Genomic DNA, 20,365 nt, shown 5'->3' with positions numbered 1-20,365 from the left:
CAGTTTGCTGAGGGATCAGGATAAAGCCTCCGACCGAGCCGAGCACGCGACATCACGACCACCCAGTGATAGAACGGGCGCAGATCATGAAGCCGCCTGTGCCAAATACTACCCATAGAAAGGATGTTGAGAGCGCGGTGGATCTTGTCGGGGGCTCTCCGGGCGCAGGCTTCACATAAACCACACCCCAAGCGTTTCATCGGGACTCACCAGGGACAAATCATGGATCCGGGGCATCTTTTGTGAGACAAAAGAGATCCAAAACTCAGCTGGTCTGGATGCACTTACCATCCCACCAACAGCAAACTGCAAGTCTACACAGAAACCGTCAGTAGCATCCGCCCCGGACAGGGTCCAGGGAACAAGACACAACTCGTGGATGGGAAGAAGGGGAAAACAAAGCATGCATGTCCTTTCGCTGGTATTGTCCAGATCAAGTTCTAACGGTAATTCTCAGAACGAGGCTTACTTTGCAGTAAAGCCTCGAACACCCGCCATGCGTAGTCGTGTCAGGTGTACTCACCCGGTATTCCGCAAAATGGCAGAATACGAATCCAGCCACCCTCATCATTCACCACATTGCGTCAGCCACTGATTGCTCCTCCAAATCATCGTCTCGATATCACCGAAAAAATCAACGCCCTATACAGTTGGGGCGTTGGTGGCAGAGGTTGTCCTCTCATCTTGAACAGCGGAGTCTGCCTCCGACGAAGAATCAACAACCTTGAGATGCTGGAACCACTCCTCCTTGGACTTTCGCCACCACTCTGCAAGTGCGATGATAGTGACGCCACCCATGATCACGATCGCATAATTGAACAGACTCGAATCCTGGTCGATAGCAGCATTGGAATACTGAGGAGCACACAGCACAGCGAAAGCAAACCCGTTCCAGATAAACGTCACAACAGCAGCTACCACACCAAACCAACTCATGTCCCAAAAGCCAGGACGGAAGGTCTTGCGAGTGATAAATGTGCGGCCCAGACCGACCAAGCCATAGGCCGCAATCGAACCAGCAGCAGAGGTTGAGATCAAGCTAGAAAAGGCGACTTGAGAAGGCAGCTGGGTGCATAGAAGGAGAGCGGCGATGGTGGAGATGAATATGACAGCGTTATGAGGCTGCTTCGACTTTGATACCCGAGAGAGGACATCGCTGAAGGGGAAAACGCCGTCACGAGCGACGGCAAAGACGAGTCGGGACACCGCCACCAGCGAAATCGAAGTGTTGAGAATAGCACCAATCATGGACACGATGGTCATCACCACATGAGCATGGGGACCAAGCGCCATTGCGTACATGTTAATGAACGGCTGAGGCGCGGTAGTATCGTAGAAGGTCTCGATTGACGGCATGCAGAAAAGAAACAGGATAATGATGGGCAATCCACACAGCGCCGAGGCAACGGTAGCCCAGAAGACTCCCTTCGCGGCAGCTTTCTTAGCGGAGATGGTTTCTTCTGCAACATGACCGGACGCATCCTCGCCCACGAGACAGCTCGAGACGAGATACCACGACAGTACCCAGTTGAGACCAGACGAGGTATCGCCCCCGTTGTAAGTCGACGTGAAAACAAACTCGGCTGACTGGAACCCGTATGTCTTCGAGACACCAATTGGCAGCCAGATAAAGTTCAACAGCATGTCAACGATGATGACGATGACTCCTGCTCGGAACACCCAGGAGTACATACGCGATGGGAGAAAGTTCAACGAGGTCGCAATTGCAAGAAACAGAAGTGAAAAGGCCCAGGCGATTGCTCGTGCACGCACGTCTGAGGTGTCGTGTGGGAAGCTTGTTTGCGGGTTGAAAACCACCACCTCGGAGACCAGGTAGTTCGCGACACCAAAAGAATCACTGGCCAAGAAAGCCGTCCATGCGACGAGAGTCCAAGCCGCAACCAGAAAGGAGACGAAGCGACCAATGCGTCCGCCACCCCAAGATCTAAATGCCCAATAATATATAGATCCGGCAGCGGGATAGGCGGAGCATGCCTCGGCCATGCAGGCGGCGGTTATGATGGAGAGGATGCTACCGGTTACCCAAGAGCTCCATCTAGAAGTAATATGTCAGTTTCGGTCTGGAATGGCTTTGCCAGCCAACTTTTGGAGGACGTACAGTGCCGCAGGCCCGCCTGCACTCAATGCAATATAGAACAGCACACGGATGCCTCCAATGCAGTACAATGCAGAGAACGAACAGGCAAAATTATCGAACGAGCCCCAGCCGCGGGCCAAGACGGCTCGGTAGCCCAATTTGAGAAGGTCTCGATCATCCTCGTTATCAACAGACAGAATAGACAAGCGGTGGTCCGTGTCGACGTCTTGGACGGTCTTGGCCGCGCCCGTGGCCGCTGCAGAATCGGTAAAAGCCATACTTATTTTTCTTTTCAGCCGACTAGTGTGCGAAGGCGTAGCTGGATAAGGCCGTTTTCTCTTCGACTATTTTGGCTCCAACGTGATTCAAGGGAATAGAAAGAGTGCGATCGAGCAGAGTTTTAACGGTCGCGCCATCACGTGGGGCAATCAATTACTTCAACGGGCGAGCTCGAGTCCCACGGCTCCGGTGGAGTCGAAGCTTTGTTGGGGCTCAGGGACTTTGATTCTAGACTGTCGAAATTGGGCAAGATACCCCTTCTTGTGAATCTACAGCACTAGGTCTGACCATAGCCCTCGCCTTGCATAGCCCTCTCAGCAGGTTGCCCGGACCCGGCACGATCAAAAAGTTGGACAATTATCACTACTCCTACAGCTTATATGAATCTTCGGAGCGGAATGCGAAAAGCAATTCAAAAAATTGTTCCTGAATTTAGAAGCTCCTGAAATGGGCCACTGGTTTAAAGCGCCTTCAATAACAATTCCGCCAGCTCCTGTGCAACAAACTGCGGGTTATCTTTCTGGATAAAATGGCCAGCCCCGGGTGCTATAAGAGGGCCTTTGCTCCTCTCGACCTCCGTAATCTTTGCCAATCCCTCGTTGTACTTTTGCCAGTATGGTTTGCTGTACGTCAAGGTGATTGGCTTCGGTACGCCCATTTTGGATGACTCCTCTGCAAAGGCCTCAAAGTCATTGCCAACAACAGTGACAAATGGCCCCCGGCCCCCGGGTCCCTTTAGCGCGGGGGCGTCGCTTGCAGGTAACAAGTCTCTCAAATTCTTCCGGCTCAGCCCCTCCTTGCTGCCGACGTCTGGGTGGAAAATTCGGCGTGCTCGTTCACGCGCACCACGCAGGGAATCTGGAGTGATATCCGACGGAATCGATTTGACATCAAAACCTTCACTGTCAGGGTCAGGGAATATCGACACGAAGTCTGAATTGGCCAAGACACTGTCAAGGAGTAATAGACCCGCCACAGTGCCTGGGTATTCCTGGGCATATAAGCGAGCGATTGCGCATCCCAGAGAATTTGCTACAAAAACGATAGGCAAAGTAGCGATATCTGAAATTTCCATCCGATCTTGAGCAATTTGGGTGACAAGCTGACGCAGATCCTGCACTGCACTCATAGTATCATGGCCATGCATCGGATCCGCAGCATTCTCATCATTGGGATCTCTATCGGTTGTTTGACCTTGACCAAATCGATCATAGGTGAGCATAGCAGGAGTGCCATTATCTTTATTCGTTTCTTTCAAGATGGAAATAGTAGGATTCCAGGCGACTTGTGGAAGTCCCAGGCCGTTCAAGAACACGACCAGCGCTGGGCTGGAAGTAGAGGTGGAAGAGTGGAAGGCATAACTAATCTGTGCCTTGGGTTTTGTCAAGAGGGAGATTTTCTCAAGGTTGGCCATTGTGATGGAAGATCACTTTGTAATTTTAGAGGTCAGGAAGGGAGGTAATAAGATGTAAAGCGATGGTCGGCTAGGTCGGGGACGCAAGGAAGATAATTTATAACAGATGGAGAGTAATGGACCCATGGGGCGATTTTGATAAATTGTGTCCAAATGAGGTATACAAGTATCCAAGCCAATAACAACAAGGCGCCCCCTCCCCCCATCACAAAAGGGTTTGAACCATACTGGTTTGATCATGTGGAGCAGATACGATGAATCCGTAGTATCCAAGCCTTGCACTAGAGCAAATCAAGTCAGGTCAAAAATATCAAGTCAGCACTAGCATCAAGTCAGTTAAGTAGCTTTCGGCGCAGCCGTGCGACTTATACAGAAGATATTTTATTTGTCAGCCAGCTCCCCTACTAGCAGCTTCCAGGGAAAACGAAATAGCAGGGTTTACAAATAGTGGACCAATCAAGAAAACTTTCACACTTTAGTCCCAACAATGAACTATTATTTGATTAGGCTAAAACGGCCGAATCATCTACAGTGACACAGCAAAAGTATTTAACACACCCGCGGACCCACATAGCTCACCGCCATCACCGCCTACCAAAAACGCGCAGTAGGAAACACGCTATTAGTGCCTTACACCGCCCCCCCCAACCCTTCCGGGTTGTGGGTGCGCCACGCACAGATGCATAACCACACACAGACGCATAATTTTCTCCTATCTCCTATTTTTTGCTTCCCTATCCAACACCACCATCTAAATATGCCTAAGTTCGATGAATCTCGTATGGCCGAGGCCTGCCTAGCTGCATCACGCGTTGAGAAGCCGAATATAGCGCGTTTAGCACGCGAATTTGGTGTTAATCAAAGCACTCTCTATCGCCGTGTTAAAAAAGGATCAGGGCCTAATACAGCTAAACGCAATGCTAAACAGGCCCTAGAAGCCTATCAAGAAGAAGCCTTGATTCGCTGGATTCAATATATGAACGATTGCTATATGCCTATCACTCCTAGGATACTAGAAGCGTGGGCGAATCGTGCATGCCAACGCGTCGGGAAGCCGTCGGTTAGCAAGATGTGGGCGTATCGCTTTATTAATAGGCTTCCTAAACATCTTCAATTAGGGCCTACTAAGCAGTATACGAAGGAATCAAAGCGAATACTAGCAGAAGATCCAGCAGCATTACAGCACTGGTACGATCTACTAGCCCAAACGATCAAGAAGACAACGCATGCTCGTCTAGTCTATAACTTTGATGAATGCGGCTTTCAACCAGGCGAAGGAAGGTCTAGAAACGTTATATCTACTACTACTACTACTACTACTACTACTACTAGTAGTAGTAGTAGTAGTAGTAGTAGGAAGATAGTAGACCTTCCTCAGCCAGACCAAGGCGAAAATATTACGTCTATCGAGTGTATAGCTGCCGACGGGTGGCAGATAGAACCCTGGTTCATCTTTAAAGGCAACGGCATCTTTATAGAATCTTGGTTTAATCAAACAGAGAACCTACCACTAAGAACTACTATTACTACATCGCTAAACGGTTGGATAACCGATAGTATAGCAGTTCAATAGCTTCGATTCTTTATAGAATCAATATACGACCGTACGAAATCAGGTGAAAAACGTATCCTAATATTCGACGGTCACGGTTCGTATCTTACATTCGAATTCCTATACCTTTGCGAAGAGAATAATATCCTACCTATAGGATTCCTACCACATACTACACATCTTTGCCAGCCGCTAGACGGTAAGCCGTTTCTAAGCTATAAGCAACACTTCCGCTTAGCGAATAACGACTACGCGTTTTAGGGTGGAAGCCCTATCGGAAGATTAGAGTTCCTTCGAATAATCGGTGATATTCGGAATAGAGCGTTTAGCCAGCGAATTATTCGTGAATCGTTTAAAGATCGTGGGATATATCCAGTCGATAGTAGAAAGGTTATTAATAGCCTTCCTATCCAAGATCACCTAGGTCTTATAGCGCCAGATCTACAACCGCTTCATTCAACGCTTCATACAACACCTTCACCACCACCTATATCTTCTTCTAGTATCGACAAATCGCCGCCTAGATCTATACAGGATCTAGAGAAGAATCAAAGGAAGATTGCTAGATATCAACAAGAAGATCTTACACCTAGGCAGCAACGCAATCTTGACCGTTTATTTCATCATAACAAGATTGCTATAGAGAACCTAAATCTAGCGAACGATACTATTCGCAAGATTAGGGAAGCTCAACAACCACTACAGCGCCCAATCACTAAGCGCCAGGTTAAAACACCGCTTAGCAAAACAGGGGTACTCTCTATTAGAGATGCAAACCGTTCTATTGCTAAAAGAAATGAGAAGGAAGCAGAGGCAGAGCGGAAGCGGGTAAGGAAGCAGTGGAAGAAAGCGTATGGAACATCACCACCACCAGATCCTACACAGGAATCCCAGGCATCATTAGATAGAGCAGAGGAAGCACGTCAGGAAGGTAATATTTTCTTTATAGATACTAGTGGTATGCAGTAGTAGATAGGGGAAATAGGAAAAATTATGCGTCTGTGTGTGGTTATGCATCTGTGCGTGGCGCACCCACAACCCGGAAGGGTTGGGGGGGGGCGGTGTAAGGCACTAATAGGATTCAACACGCGCATGCAGACCCCCTATTTTCTTTCTTCTTCTACTACTACTACTACTACTACTACTACTACTACTACTACCACTACCACCGATATGGCGCGTTCAAAAGAGCTTACACCTGCGCTACGCGAGCGTATATGTGAGCTGCATGATATTAAATGGGGATATAGACGCATTCATAAGCGATATCCCTGGATTCCACTGTCAACTATTCGATATACTATTATTAAGGAATCAGAACGTCGATCTGGTGTATCAAAGCCACGCTCTGGTCGCCCAAAGAAGCTTACAGAAAATGATCAACAACGTATCTTTACCACTATTGCTGAGAACCCAAAGGTTACTCAAAAAGATCTTCTTGCTTCAGTATCTGATAAGGTTAAATATGATTCAATTAGGCGGCTCCTAAACGCCCACAATATGCGAAAATAGCGATGCAGCTGGCGGCCCTATCTTACCGAGGAACATGCTCAAAAACGACTCCGCTGGGCACTTAGATATCAACACTTTACACCCGAGGATTGGAGCCGTGTTTTCTGGTCTGACGAATGCACAGTTGAGCGAGGGATTGGAATACAACGGGAGTGGACCTTTACACGCCCGAAGAATCAACCAAGAGAGGGTCAATGCCAGGGTTTACCGTATCGTGGAAAGCAGGTTAAGCAGATGTTTTGGGCTGCATTTTCGGGTGCTGAACGAAAGACTGGCTTAATCCCACTATTCGGAGACCCTAGTTCTCAACGTGGCGGCGTTAACCGCTTTGTTATCGAGCAGCTATATCGTCGTATCCTACCAACATTACTTGCATACGAGGATTCTATCTTTCAACATGATAATGCTCCTACACACACAGCAATCGTTGTACGGGAAGCCTTAGCAGAGCTCGGTATCCAGGTTATGGATTGGCCTCCTTATTCGCCAGATCTCAATCCTATTGAGAATCTCTGGGCACTACTTAAGAAGGAAATCTATAAGATTCGGCCTGATCTTATACATATGCCAAATAACGATACAACAAAGGCTATATTAGTGGAAACAGCGCAGCAAGCGTGGGAAACACTAGATATTCAACATCTAAAGCATCTATCCGAGACAATGCCAAATAGGGTAGCAGCTATTTTAGAAAGTCAGGGGTGGTATACACCCTACTAGATAGTAGTGGTGGTGGTAGTGTTGAATAGAAATTAGGAAGTTTTTGACTGGCAGAATCTTATGTAATAGGGTATGTGGGTCCGCGGGTGTGTTAAATACTTTTGCTGTGTCACTGTAGACATACATGAGACAACGCTCGCGCTGATTCAGTCTAGCACAAATCCATACAGTGTCAATCTCAATATAATAATTGACTTGCTTCAAGCCAGTCGGTTGAGACAAGATCCTGCAAATTTGACGACAATATGCTGCTCATATCTTATCTACGTTCTCATTGAAACCTCTCATAAAAAGGATAGTTTTCATGTACAGAATAGTCTTATAAGTAGCTTCAACAACAATTTCACTATACTTGATATTTTCAAGTAACGATCTAATCGAGGTTCGACCTAGAACCATGATGTCCACATAGTTTTCTATATGGAACAAATCTCTTGGCAAAGCGATGGGATCAGAACTAAAAGAGCGTGACCTAACCTTGGCTAAGAATGATGGATTAAGCTAGGCAATAAAGCTACCTTTCTTCTTCTTTATATTGTACAAGCCTGAAATCCGACCAAAATATGGCAAAGAACAAAAGAGAATGGAAACTGCATACCTTCCAAAGTCCTTAGAGTGGCTTCACATTCTTTAGCCACTATGGGGCCAAGACGAAGAACCACTAACCCCTAGTCAGCTGGCTGTAAGGAGACCAGGCCCACCATTAAACATGCGGGACTGGAGCATGTGTCTATCATCCGATTGGGCAATTCTGAAATGTAGTATCTGCCCTTTATAAATATCCTAGATGATTCTTAAAATTGTTTGCAAGGCAATTGCTTACCCGAAGGAATATGTAGCTTTCGAGCTGGCTGTGCCGGCGATACGGAAGGTTTAGCTGAAAAGAAAAGTATTGCAGAAACAAGTATTTATTTCAGGAAACTCAGGCCGCATAAAAACAATAGTCTCATAGTCTTGTGATACAAAACCAAAGCCAATAGCTACCTGTGAGCTTCTGTCGGTTGGCTGTCTTTGAGCAGAGCATGGGAACCCTGGCTCGTTCGTATTCATGCAGATTGGGAATTTCAGCTGATCAGAAATGTGAGCATGTGGCGCTGTGGTGTCTGATGCATCTCTTGGGTTTCGTAAGCATAGGCAAGTTATTCTGCTTATATTGAGAGCACAGCCTGCTTCCTCTCAGCTATTATTGCCATTTAATTATCGCTCTTTGAAACAGCACCCTAGTGACAATGATGGGTGTATTATCTATTACAAGGTGCATCGCACTACAACTCATACTTTCATGTTTATTCTTGACCGCTGAATGCAAATATTCTTCTGGTAATCAACACCCTAAACCAAAATATACATATGACCAGCTCTGGAACCTTGAAAAGAACTTTTGGGATTCGTTTCTTTACCCCGCAAATTTGAAACAGACACAAGGCAATCAATCAACTATCTTCTCTTCTGATGTAAGACTAGATTGCCTATCTCTTGACGAGAAATTCAACTAATGTCCTTTGTCTACACAAGGTCCAAGGGCGCGTTGACATTACTCGCACTTTTGATGGCGACGAGCTCAATCGCGAATACATCTTCGGCCTTTTCGCGGACCCAACCCATGTCAGCCTTGTCGGTGTTCCTATCTCTTACAGCATCACACAATTCGCTGCCAATGACAATATCGCTTCCGCAACCACTGTCGTAACCTTCAACGCCACGACATTTGGCGTCCTTGTTCCAGTGACCATTGATACATGGATCGAGTTTGATGCCGACGGCAAGATTTCGCAGTACGATGCTGTCTTTCGCTGGTTTGAATATCTCTTGGATTTCTTGGTGGGGAGTGTTGCGACCAAGATCAATGCTACATCGTCCGATCAAGCCGTTGCGTACGTCTCGAATACGTTGGCCACGACGATCTGCAACACGCATGAGCAGTACTGCACGGGATCCAACCAGCAATACACAGATACCTCTACTTGCTATGAGTTTCTGACTAAAACAGTGCGATTTGGAAAGAGCTATGAGCTGGGTCGTAACACGCTGCTGTGCCGCGAGGTCCACGAACACATGGTCCAGTATCGACCTGATGTCCATTGCCCACATATCGGCCCTAGCGGCGGGGGGTACTGTGTTGACGATATGACGTATACGCAAACTGTGCTGCAGAAATATTTCGATGATTCTTGGATTCCCTTTGGCTACGGTGCGGATCAAAACGTTTGGTTATCTAGCTGAGAGGTCCGTGAATGGCTTTCGGAATAGCCGATTCGTTCCTTTCTAGTGACAGATGGAAAGCAATCTTTACATAAGCAAATGATTCATTCCATCATGTTTCTGAGCAATTTCGAAGAATTGAGATAGTTGCGAGCAATCAATTACAAATTGACTCATTCTGCGCCTGTGGAGATCTTGAGGATCTGTGCAAGCTCTCGATAGCTCTCGCGTCTGAATGCGTGGTATAGATGACGGACGAGAGGGACCAGTAGGCCACGATTTTCGTCTTCAGTCCAGTCGAAGCCCAAAATTGTCTTCAGAGGCCAGGGGGTCAGGAGTATCTGATCGACCTACCCGTCTTTATCATTGCCATGGGATCAATTATGGTAGTTCGGGATTTCACATGTTGTGCTCTCTCTGGACTCCATTTTCATTATGTCTTCTATCGTTCAAGGATGGCTTCCCATAATCGCGAGCAATCCCACTCCGATCGTCTGGAGACCTTTTCCGACTTCGCCGCCGGTGGAAAAGTCCAAGAGACGGGAGCGCCCGCATGAGGTGTTTCGCCGTGTTCCACTCCCATCTTCTTTCTCCTTCTTTCGACTGGACGGTCGATCAGAATCCACTGCATAGTCCCCATCATACCGTCTTCCTAGGATTTCCGCGTGTCGACGAAGCCTTTGTAGATCCTCGTCGGCCTTGTGCTACACTGATTTCTCATCACCCTGCCCGGGCCTCCGACCCCATGGTATCATCCGACGCCCTGTAGCTTGTTATTGCTGTTAGCTAATCCTAGGAGGCCGGCGACCTCCCCAGGTTTCGCTGGCAGGCGTGAATAAGATTCTCCAGCACAGCAGTACAGTGTGCACCCAATCCGCCCGTGTCTCAGATCGAGGGCATCGCACCGGACTCGCTGATCCAGTTAGTTTCGGGCAGAGATGGATGAATGGATGGTGTGCTCTCTATCGGGACCTCTTGATTCCATCACATAGGAGCTTCTCGTAAACCAAATCTCGCTGTGTTGGCGAAAGAGGAAAGTCCGGGAAGCCGAGAACCGCCGGTGTCGGCGATAACAGTGACAGAAATAGTTAAGCGGCGTTTGCAGTGCCGAAAGCGCTTGGGCCGGCATTCTGTTGGTGCAAAGTCTATTCGCGACTCTCCTGAACTTAACCGCTTCATAAGGTTCGGGAACGACAGGGATGCAGATTGATAGAGAGCGCTGCACAGTTCAACCAAAGGTCCCGAACGGAATACCCCAAAGAGTGAGAACGATGCAATCCCATTCTCCCCGGATCCCCGCGTGCACAGAGAGGGTGCGGTAACCGAGGTCAACCGGTCTCCGCCGCCCCCCCCCCCCCCCAGAGCGAATTGTGGGGAAAACACGGATGCAATGGGGACAAGAGGATCGAACTCCCACCAGCCAATGCCAAAGCGCCAAAGCGTCGTCGAAACGGCCTCAAATCGGGTCATAGATCATCAACCCCGGGATCGAGGACGAGTGCACCTTCGGCATCACCAAACCGCAACTCTGGGGTCTGCAGGCCAAGGCAGCCGCATGGCGTCTGGGGGACGTGGGGTAAAACCCAACAACCATTAAGGACGCCCGCTGGGACAGCCACTGGCAGCCTCATTGGTCACCAGTCGGTTGCTAATGGGTTTCCCGACCGCTCCGCCAAGGGCGACCGTCGCGCTCAGTTTCGTGGATCAACGGGGACCGGCGAGCACCGAAAAGTGACCCGTCGTACTTAGACGTGGCTCGGGGGCCCTGGGACATGACAACCATTCAACATCTATATCACCTCTATGAGGAAATTCCTGATCGCATTGCCAACCCGCGATCCAGTCTTCGAATTCGCCCTACCTCCGATCTGGTGCAAGTTTCTTCTCTTTGCGTGGGGGATTTTAAACATCACATATATACGATCATGGGCCTGAAGCCATATCTGGGCCTCCAGGGCAATGCCCTACTCCGGGCGGCCGTCATGCTGGTGGTCTGCCCGACATTTACTTGCTATGGATACAACATGAGTGTGGCGGGAGGGTTGTTGACCCTCGAGGCCTTCAATAAGCAATTCCCGAAAATGGACACTATTCACACAACTGGCGCACAAGAACACGAAAATTCTCAAATACAAGGTGAGTACAGCCTCGATCGACCACTCCCGCGCTCTTGCTCTTTCGTTGGTACCGGCCTCAACACCGCTATACGCTCCAACTAACCGACGTCGGGTATAGGCACGGTGATTGCACTTTATACGGTCGGAGGAATCTTCGGTGCGCTCTCATGCGTCTACTTGGGTGACCTTCTCGGAAGACGGAAGGTCATCTTCGTGACGAACTTCATATCTATCATCGGCGCCATTTTGATGGCAACCTCCTTCGACTTTGCCCAGTTTATCGTCGCTCGGTTAGTTCTCGGTCTCGGAATTGGTGGCTATGTGGCCACGGTCCCAGTCTGGCAGTCGGAGATTTCTCCAGCGCACAAACGTGGATCCAACGTCGTGACCGATGGGATCTTTGTCGGCGTGGGCGTGACGCTGGCCCTGTGGATTGATCTCGGCTTCTACTTTGTGCAAGGCAGCTCCGTCTCTTGGCGGTTCCCGCTCGCCTTTCAGGTCGTCCTCTCGTTGACCGCGATGGTGTTCATCACCGTCCTTCCGGAATCTCCTCGCTGGCTGATCAAGACTGGCCAGGTCACAGAAGGTCGCAAGGTTCTCGGCGCACTGCTTGAGGCCGATCCCGACTCAGCCGTGGTGACGGAGAGCGTCGTGTCGATTGAAGCCTCCCTAGCTTACTGCGGAACGGGAAGCTGGACGGACATGTTCAAGAACGGCGAGCAGCGTCTCTTCCACCGCGCATACCTGGCTGCAACAGGCCAGATGTTCCAGCAAATGTGCGGCGTGAACTTGATCACTTATTATGCGACTACTATCTTCCAACAGTATCTTGGTCTCGATGCTGTCAAGGCCCGTATCCTGGCTGCGGCCATGGGGCTGATGCAGCCACTGGGCGGTTTCCTGGCCTTTACCACTATTGACCGTCTCGGCCGCCGGCCCCTGATGCTCTGGAGTGCCGGAGCCATGGCCATCTGCATGGCAATTCTCGCCGGAACAACCTCCCAGAAGGGCAATACCGGCGCGTTGGTCGTGGCAGTGATTTTCCTCTACGCTTTCCAGTTTATCTTCACCGTGGGATACTCTGGTCTGACCTTCCTATATGCGGCAGAGATGGCACCTCTGCAAATTCGCGCGGCGGTCAGCGCCGTGTCTACTGCTACCGTCTGGTCTTTCAATTTCTTGCTAGCCCAGGTCACCCCAGTTGGATTTTCAACCATCGAAAACCGCTATTATATTATCTTCGCCGTAATTAACGCCGCTATTGTCCCGGCAGTGTACTTTTTCTTCCCTGAGACCAAGGGTCGCTCCCTGGAGGAGATTGACGAGATCTTTTCGCGGTCGAAGAACATCTTCGACCCACCTCGCATCGCTCGTGAAATGCAAAAGATGCAAATCGGCGAGGCACATTCCGAGAGCGGTTATAACACTGGTTCTAATGACGAGGCCGTGAAGGAAGATATTAAGGCATGAATGACGAAACGACACTGACTAAATCGGTCCTATACGGGCTTCAATTATTTGGCATTCCATTTGTTTCTCTAGATATGTTTTTACTTGTCCCATCCTGGAAGCCGGTCTCCTGGAGAATACAGCAGTATTGGGGGAAGTTTTGGATATCAGGGATCAGTGAAAGAATCTGGATACAGCCAATTGTACATACACACACATATATATACGAAGTCAACCATCTACCAGACCCGAAGGCTTTTATTTGCCGAGGGTTCTGGAAGTCTTGCACCATACGATCTCACCGCATGACTTCTCTTCATTAGACCACTTTTTCCTACTGCCTTGATTCGGCTAAGTTTTTTTTATCTCTTATTTTTATTAAAAAGAAAAGAAAAGAAAAAGAACGCCTAGAATTAAAGTCATCTGACCAATTCTCCTTATTTGAGAATTCTGGGGTCAGGCCGAGAATGGAATGTTTTTTGAACTAGCAATGAATGCGTAGTAATCTCCAAACAACGAGAATTTTCAAATCAAATGAACGGGAAATTTTCTGATGTTTTCCTTATTATGACGGAACTCACTCAATGCAGCCATACGTCATCGCGATCGACATTACGTGGGCACGATACAGGCTGATCTCTCGGCCGCGGGTTTAAGACCAATCTGGCATTTGAGAGGGGATCTTTGTGGGCCGCGGCCGAGAGCCGCACGGGTGCTGCTTCAACAAAACTAGGTCAGTTTGTAGAACAGCGATTACAAATGTCAATAGATGTCTACTGTATTGCATCTCGATTATACATAGCCTTGAGGAAGTGGGAAATCCAACAAGATGCATCAAAACGAGCCTGCAGTGATTGATTTTAGTCGTAAGTTCTAGCTATTTACCGGCATCTTCAATCACAAACTTTCACAGATTTTTTTGACTCAGTCGTCTTCATAGCCTTTCTTGGCTCGGATCCTGCCGCGAAAGCAAGACTTGTGGACCAAGTGCGAGAAGCATGTGAGAGTTTGGGGTTCTTTCAGCTTATCAACCATTCCATTTCGCCCGATCTCCAGCAACGCATTCTCCACCAAACCAAAGGGCTATTTCAACTTCCCTTGGAGATAAAACAGAAATATGATAAAGGTTTGGTCAATCGCTATTTCTTATGTACAGATTGAACATAATTGTTCTGATGAAGAAAATAGATATTGGGGGATTTCAGAGAGGATATGAGAACATACGGTCTCAGAACTTTGAAAAGCAAGGGAAAGGAGACCTCAAAGAGGGTTTTTACTTGGGCAAGCATCTGAGCCTAGATGATCCATACGTTATTCAAAGGCGGTTTGGGCAAGGGCCGAACAAGTATCCTGCGGAGCTGCCCGATCCGAAAGAATTCCAAAGAACGATGGAAGAGTACCATTCCGCCATGAACAGCTTGGCTGTCAACCTTCTCTGTATTCTGGCATGCACGCTAGGCCTCGACCAGAACTATTTCGATGACTTTTGTGAGCATCCTGTCGCCGCCCTTCGGCTGCTTCACTATCCACCACAGGACCCAACTACACTGGAAACCGAAAGAGGTCAGAACCAGTGTCGCCAACGCTGTATTAGCTTGATACCTCACGTGCTGATGGGAATTTAGGTATTGGTGCACACACGGACTTCGGCGCGGTCACCATGCTATTACAAGACGAAACCGGTGGGCTGCAAGTATGGAACAATCGCTCGTCCGATTGGGTAGATGTTACTCCAATTCCTGGGGCATATGTGATCAATTTAGGTAACATGATGATGCGATGGACGAATGATCGCTACCTATCGAATCTCCACCGAGTCATCAACAAGAGCGGGCGGGAAAGATTTAGCATACCATTTTTCTTTTCCGGAAACCCCAACTATACTATTGAATGCCTTCCCAGCTGCGTTGACTTGGAGAAAGGCGCCAAGTACCCCCCTGTAAAAGTCCACGACTGGATGACAGGGCGATTTGCGGATACATATGGCTCGACACATGGAAAGGGGATCGGAGACCTCCGGCAGGAACTTGTTGCCAGTATTCAGAAATCCTAGAACTAGTTATCTTAGAAACACATCGATTTATTGAAACCTTGAATTTGTCTTTTCCTGCACATAGAGAACATATTAGACTTGTGGATATCAGTTTAATATTTATGTATGTAAAGAAATAACTCATTTCCGACCCCCCGTGTCTGTATAGCAAACAAGCCAATGCGAGGGTACTCTGTTCCTCATATCTCACAAAACGTATTGAGAACACTATCCCATTGAATGGCATCAAGCGAAACAAAATCCATCATGTCTGAAAAACGAGCCTCAGAACTCATTTCCGCCGGTTGCTGGTCCATGTGAGAGTCGCTTAATTCTACCCGAGAAATAATTTCCTTCAAGGAGAACCGATTAGCCGTTCCCATTCTTGACAACCCATCCATTTCAAGGAGACATTCAATCAGTCGTGATCCCCTCTTAGCAATACTGCTTTTTGCTTGATTTTCATGCAAGAATTGCAAGCTTCTTAACGCGAGATCTCGGATTTCCTCTGCATCCAACAGGCCTTGGCATTCGTCTTTCGAAAGAATGAGCTCGAATAGAAGCCACACGGCTGCTGTTAGGACTTGAGTGTTGACAGTCCAGAGACTTTTGACTATTGTAGTATATTGATCTTGTGGCAGATCAAGAAACATTCTTAGATATCGACGCATTGCTGGGAGACAAGATATCTATTATATTAAATTAGAACGATCATGCGGAGATCAAGATTACTTGTAACAAGTACCTTGGTGTATGCGAACCATGGTTCTTTGAAGCTTGGGATTTGAAAGTGGCGATGAATAGAATAGAACTAGAAATTAAATGTGAGCAAAACTTCTGTAGAAATGACACAGCGGGAGACAGAGACATACTTTATGCGCATGGGACAGCATCAAAACGGCACTTTGTTGCGTGTTCAACCCTTTGGGGCTTTCAGTCATATCATAATTTGGCTTAAAGAAAATTGGCATTTTGTTAATGAGATCCTTTAACTCTTGGTCTGCTCGTAGAATCTCAGGATAAAGCTCTCGTAAGCCGTCTTCGCCTCCATTTTCGTTGAAGTGGAGGCATATTCGATCCTGCATCTTCCAAATAATAATAGCAACTACCTCTGAAGTCAGTCAAAAAGGTTTACAAGATGTATCACATCGAAAATTGCGTACCTTGATTCAGGACAGACGTATAGCTTCCTTGAGTCAAATGATCCTTATGCTGATTCACGACTTGACTTGAATTGACCATTGCAGATATATCTTCATCACAATTTGCTGGCATGGGCGTATTAAATTGGGTGAGATGGATGTTATACGTATTATTAAAGGGGATCTGCAGCCAGTCTTGTCTCACAAAGAACCACCAAATTCGCTTGGATATTTCACGGTCTATCAGCCGCTGTGTTAAGATTTTTTGATCCATCTCCTGCCTTGAACAACAGGAGCCATCTGGCCCGAGTCTATGAAGGCCTAAACATTGGGCAATACGGGTACCGCTTGCGAGGAGTACGGACATCCGGTCTGATTGCCCAAGATTGTGACCAATATAAATTAGCAAGCAGATAGCCTGAAGGTTGAATAGACTATGATTTTTCATGAAGTCCACATCGTCGAGATTATTTAGGCTTTTTTGATAGTATTGTATGGATAAATCGTCTGTACCTTTGTTGTCAGTGATATCATCTTCGCAAGTCAGATGCTATAACTTACACCCAGACTGAATGCCAAATTCGGCTAACTTGGAAGAATCGGTATGGTAGATTGTAACCTATCTATTTTATCAACAGGTAGTTGTCATGTAGTAGGATCGGGGCTCTTACTGCAATCATTGCATAATATAAGCTGACCCAGGCTTCCTCTATTGATCCGTCGTCGCCTTCGAACAGTCTCTCACACTGCTTGCGGAAGGTTGGCATATGAACCACATTATGAATCCAAGCAATGCATTCTTCATGATAAGTCATCATTCTGTTGATTTGGGTCCACGTGAAGAGCGAATCTACCAGATTTATGGTTTTAGGCAATGTCTGAGAGATTGGTGACTGCTCCATTTGCACAGATCGCAGAACCTGTCGACGACTAAGTGCAAGAAATTCAAGCATGACAGCAGCATCTTGAGTGACCGTGTCTGTCAATCTTGGCCTTTCTTTCCAGTTCTCTGGCCTCCAAGTTACGGAAGTAGATTTTTCAAGCGCCACAACAGGCATATTCGGGGCTGATGTATTATGAGAGCTGTGATTCATATCGCGGCCAGAGAACCCATCCATCACCTCCGGTGGTTCCAAGGAAGCGTAGGCTTTATCTGTAGTTCTTCTGCTCTTGGCCGTCTGCTTTGATTGTTTCTGCGCAGCTGTCGGACGTCGTTGGCACTTGTCTGCCGTGCCACGCTCAATACAAGCGAGGCAAGGGACTCGTTTCGAGCATCGTAATTTCCTGCGTGAACATTCCGTACAGGAATACGAAGGGCGCTGTCGTTTCACTCGCCTGGGAGAAGATTGTGATTCATGAGGTAAATCCATTATGCAGTATGCTTAGACTTGACGCTCTGGGGGCAGAAGACACATGAAATTATTACGCCCCAGAGACCGGCGCGATAAGTTGACACAATCGTCGGAAAAGCGGGGGGCCGCCCCGAGGCTGATAGGGAAACACGGACAAGCAAATCATTGCCCAGCTCATCGAAAGAGTCACATATCCGTATCCGTATAGCTAGAGGTCGTCAGAATATGAAAGTAATATTCGAGGCATTCAAATAGAAAAATAAATATCATAGACCTAAAACCACATCTTCCAACACTGACAAAATCGATTACACCTGTTCTCTTATAATATTGGGCACAGATGATGAGCGGGGACTCAGGCTTTTTTCTTTCTTTGGAATAACGATCCTTAAACAGATATCTCTCTTCTACTTCTTAGGTTTGATAAGATCGGGGAAACCTATCGACCCCATTAGCCGTGAGCTTAGTCAAGCTAAATGTACAAAATGATAGTAAAACTCCTGAAGAAAATTGCTCATTATAAAGGCTGTATTCGGTTTATTGGTCTCAGACAGATAAATAAAAGGACCATGGTCTTTTTCATAGTTTAGAAGTACTTGACCCAGGATCACCCCAAGGCGCGGTTTCGCTCCGGTCAAAATAAGGCATCATAGGAAAGAGGATGGCCCCCTAACACTGATTGCAGACGCGAATATCATAGTGTGGTCTTTTCTGCCCCGTCGTCGTTGATTCCGACCATTTTCAAGGTCCGTATGGGAAGGACTTGAGCCGAGACTAGGGTTGTTTTGAAGCCCAGGGCCGGGTTGTTGCCCCGGTGGATGTGCAGAAACAAGACCGACATCTTCCTTCTGCAGAGCTGCTTCTTTCACCTCCTTCTTCTTCCTCGCCTCTTCCCTTTCCTTGCGCCGAATCTCAGCTTTGCGCTGCTCCTCTGCGAAACGCTCTTCTTCCTTGATCCGATTATCATCCGCCCATGTTTTCAGCCGCTCCGGATATCGGAAACACCAAATGAGAATATCCCTTGTTGCCTGGGTATCCTCCAGAGCACTATGACCTGCCTTGCTTGCCTGGATATCGTATTCCAGCAGCTCTTTGGCCAGAGTCTTCAGTGCCCAAGTGCGCCTCAGGTTCCTATCTTGAAACACAGCCTGGCCCGTGACGATGGAAGAATCCACAATGTGACGATGAAAGATACCAAGCACATTGAGATCATTGTTGAGAGAGTGTCCAATGAGAATCGTTTGACTATCGACGAAATCCCATAATCTCCGACGAGCGTTCTGCCAACCGAACAGCGCCTCGCCCCTGTTAACGGCGTTCCGCATGCTCTGTGGGGTCACACCGCTCTTTCTGGTATTCCACCGGACAACTCTCTCCGTAGGTTGTACATGGTGGTTGATGAGAATCTCGCCGGTGAAAAAGTCGATAGCGGTCAGAAAAGCGACCACGATGCGACCTGCCTTTAATTCGACCATCTCACAATCAAGAGCGACGGCTTTTCTCATCCCGTAGCCAGGTATTGCATCAGGTGTTGCATGGAATTGATCAAATGGAACAGTCTTGGTTTCACCCTTCTTCTTGCGCTGTTTCGGAGTAGACTCCAAAGCGAAACCTCGTAGGCTCAGCAGAGCATCCGAATGACAGTGATCCGACAGCCAATGGGTGAGAGCAGCCTGTTGCGTTGGCTCATCGATCGCTGGCTGAGGTACCGGTTTAATTATGGGATGAGATGGATCTGAATATTGATCGTCAGCTAATGTGATCTCAAAATCAGGCGAAGACGCATCGTGTACTTTGCCTGGTGGGGTTTGGATGTCGTGATGTTTCAGCAGGAGGCGGTTGCTGAATATACCCATCACGCGGCATCGGCACTCTTTTCTTGAATCCTTGAGGCTGTCCCATTCCAGATGCCATGATTGTCGGCGGTGGTCTGGCACATTGTCGCTCCCCTGCCTTGTGGGTCAGTGATGCGGGTGGTGAGCTCTGACGCGTGGTAGATCGCAATGATAGTTGAGAATTGCCTTTTGGAGAGAAAGGAATCCCAGTAGAACCAACGAGAGGAGGAGAAGAAGAATAAGAAGAAGCAGTAGCAACAGCAGGTGATGTTACGGGCCCCGTCGGGGCAGGCGCCAGCCGTTGGCCAGCTGGCTTCTGAGCACCATGAACGTGCAGATGCTGCAGCAGGGCGTGTGGGCTGTGAAAGTCTCGATTACAAGTCGGGCAATTGGTCCTGCTGTGACGCAGAGCATAGAAGTGCTTTCTGATCCCACTGATGCTCTTAAAACCGGTCTTTTGGCATTCGGGGCAGGAGTATATCGGCGCATTCGCTGAGTCAACGCCGTTCATTTTCGCAGATACGCGGGCTTCTTGTGGCGTATTGTTGGGCACGTTACCCCTCCGAGCATTCATTTTGAATCTCAAAAATCAGTCTGGCCTTTATCCACGCGTATCAACTCAGTCGCTGCCGTGAGAGGGCGTCTGCAGCGTTCCGGTCGA

General features: G+C 48.0%; 7 protein-coding genes across 7 annotated transcripts; 3 read left to right on the top strand and 4 right to left on the bottom strand.

Annotated features, from left to right (window-relative positions):
• Nucleotides 1-642: 642 nt before the first annotated feature.
• On the bottom strand, nt 643-2,376 carry N7462_002079 (uncharacterized protein; the record flags this gene model as incomplete). The annotated part of the gene is made up of 2 exons (XM_057073805.1): nt 643-2,056; nt 2,120-2,376. 2 exons carry the CDS (start codon nt 2,374-2,376, stop codon nt 643-645), a joined length of 1,671 nt encoding a protein of 556 aa, XP_056937446.1.
• Nucleotides 2,377-2,837: 461 nt separating this feature from the next.
• Nucleotides 2,838-3,791, bottom strand: N7462_002078 (alpha/beta fold hydrolase; the record flags this gene model as incomplete). Its single annotated transcript, XM_057073804.1, has 1 exon — nt 2,838-3,791. One exon carries the CDS (start codon nt 3,789-3,791, stop codon nt 2,838-2,840), a length of 954 nt encoding a protein of 317 aa, XP_056937445.1.
• A 5,013-nt stretch (nt 3,792-8,804) lies between these two features.
• N7462_002077 (uncharacterized protein) lies at nt 8,805-9,798 on the top strand (the record flags this gene model as incomplete). Its single annotated transcript, XM_057073803.1, has 2 exons — nt 8,805-9,029; nt 9,091-9,798. The coding sequence occupies 2 exons, from the start codon at nt 8,805-8,807 to the stop codon at nt 9,796-9,798; spliced, it is 933 nt and encodes a 310-aa protein (XP_056937444.1).
• A 1,904-nt stretch (nt 9,799-11,702) lies between these two features.
• N7462_002076 (sugar porter family MFS transporter) lies at nt 11,703-13,364 on the top strand (the record flags this gene model as incomplete). The annotated part of the gene is made up of 2 exons (XM_057073802.1): nt 11,703-11,913; nt 12,013-13,364. 2 exons carry the CDS (start codon nt 11,703-11,705, stop codon nt 13,362-13,364), a joined length of 1,563 nt encoding a protein of 520 aa, XP_056937443.1.
• Nucleotides 13,365-14,518: 1,154 nt separating this feature from the next.
• On the top strand, nt 14,519-15,396 carry N7462_002075 (isopenicillin N synthase family dioxygenase; the record flags this gene model as incomplete). The annotated part of the gene is made up of 2 exons (XM_057073801.1): nt 14,519-14,906; nt 14,969-15,396. 2 exons carry the CDS (start codon nt 14,519-14,521, stop codon nt 15,394-15,396), a joined length of 816 nt encoding a protein of 271 aa, XP_056937442.1.
• A 634-nt stretch (nt 15,397-16,030) lies between these two features.
• On the bottom strand, nt 16,031-16,460 carry N7462_002074 (C6 transcription factor; the record flags this gene model as incomplete). Its single annotated transcript, XM_057073800.1, has 2 exons — nt 16,031-16,048; nt 16,248-16,460. The coding sequence occupies 2 exons, from the start codon at nt 16,458-16,460 to the stop codon at nt 16,031-16,033; spliced, it is 231 nt and encodes a 76-aa protein (XP_056937441.1).
• Nucleotides 16,461-18,516: 2,056 nt separating this feature from the next.
• N7462_002073 (3'-5' exonuclease) lies at nt 18,517-19,725 on the bottom strand (the record flags this gene model as incomplete). Its single annotated transcript, XM_057073799.1, has 1 exon — nt 18,517-19,725. One exon carries the CDS (start codon nt 19,723-19,725, stop codon nt 18,517-18,519), a length of 1,209 nt encoding a protein of 402 aa, XP_056937440.1.
• Between the last annotated feature and the right edge of the window lie 640 nt (nt 19,726-20,365).

Source organism: Penicillium macrosclerotiorum (assembly GCF_028827735.1).
Source record: "Penicillium macrosclerotiorum strain IBT 26536 chromosome Unknown utg000002l_segment0_segment0, whole genome shotgun sequence".
NCBI classification, from domain to species: domain Eukaryota; kingdom Fungi; phylum Ascomycota; class Eurotiomycetes; order Eurotiales; family Aspergillaceae; genus Penicillium; species Penicillium macrosclerotiorum.
The sequence above is the reverse complement of the archived record's forward strand: the minus strand, read 5'-3'. Positions and strand labels throughout refer to the sequence as shown.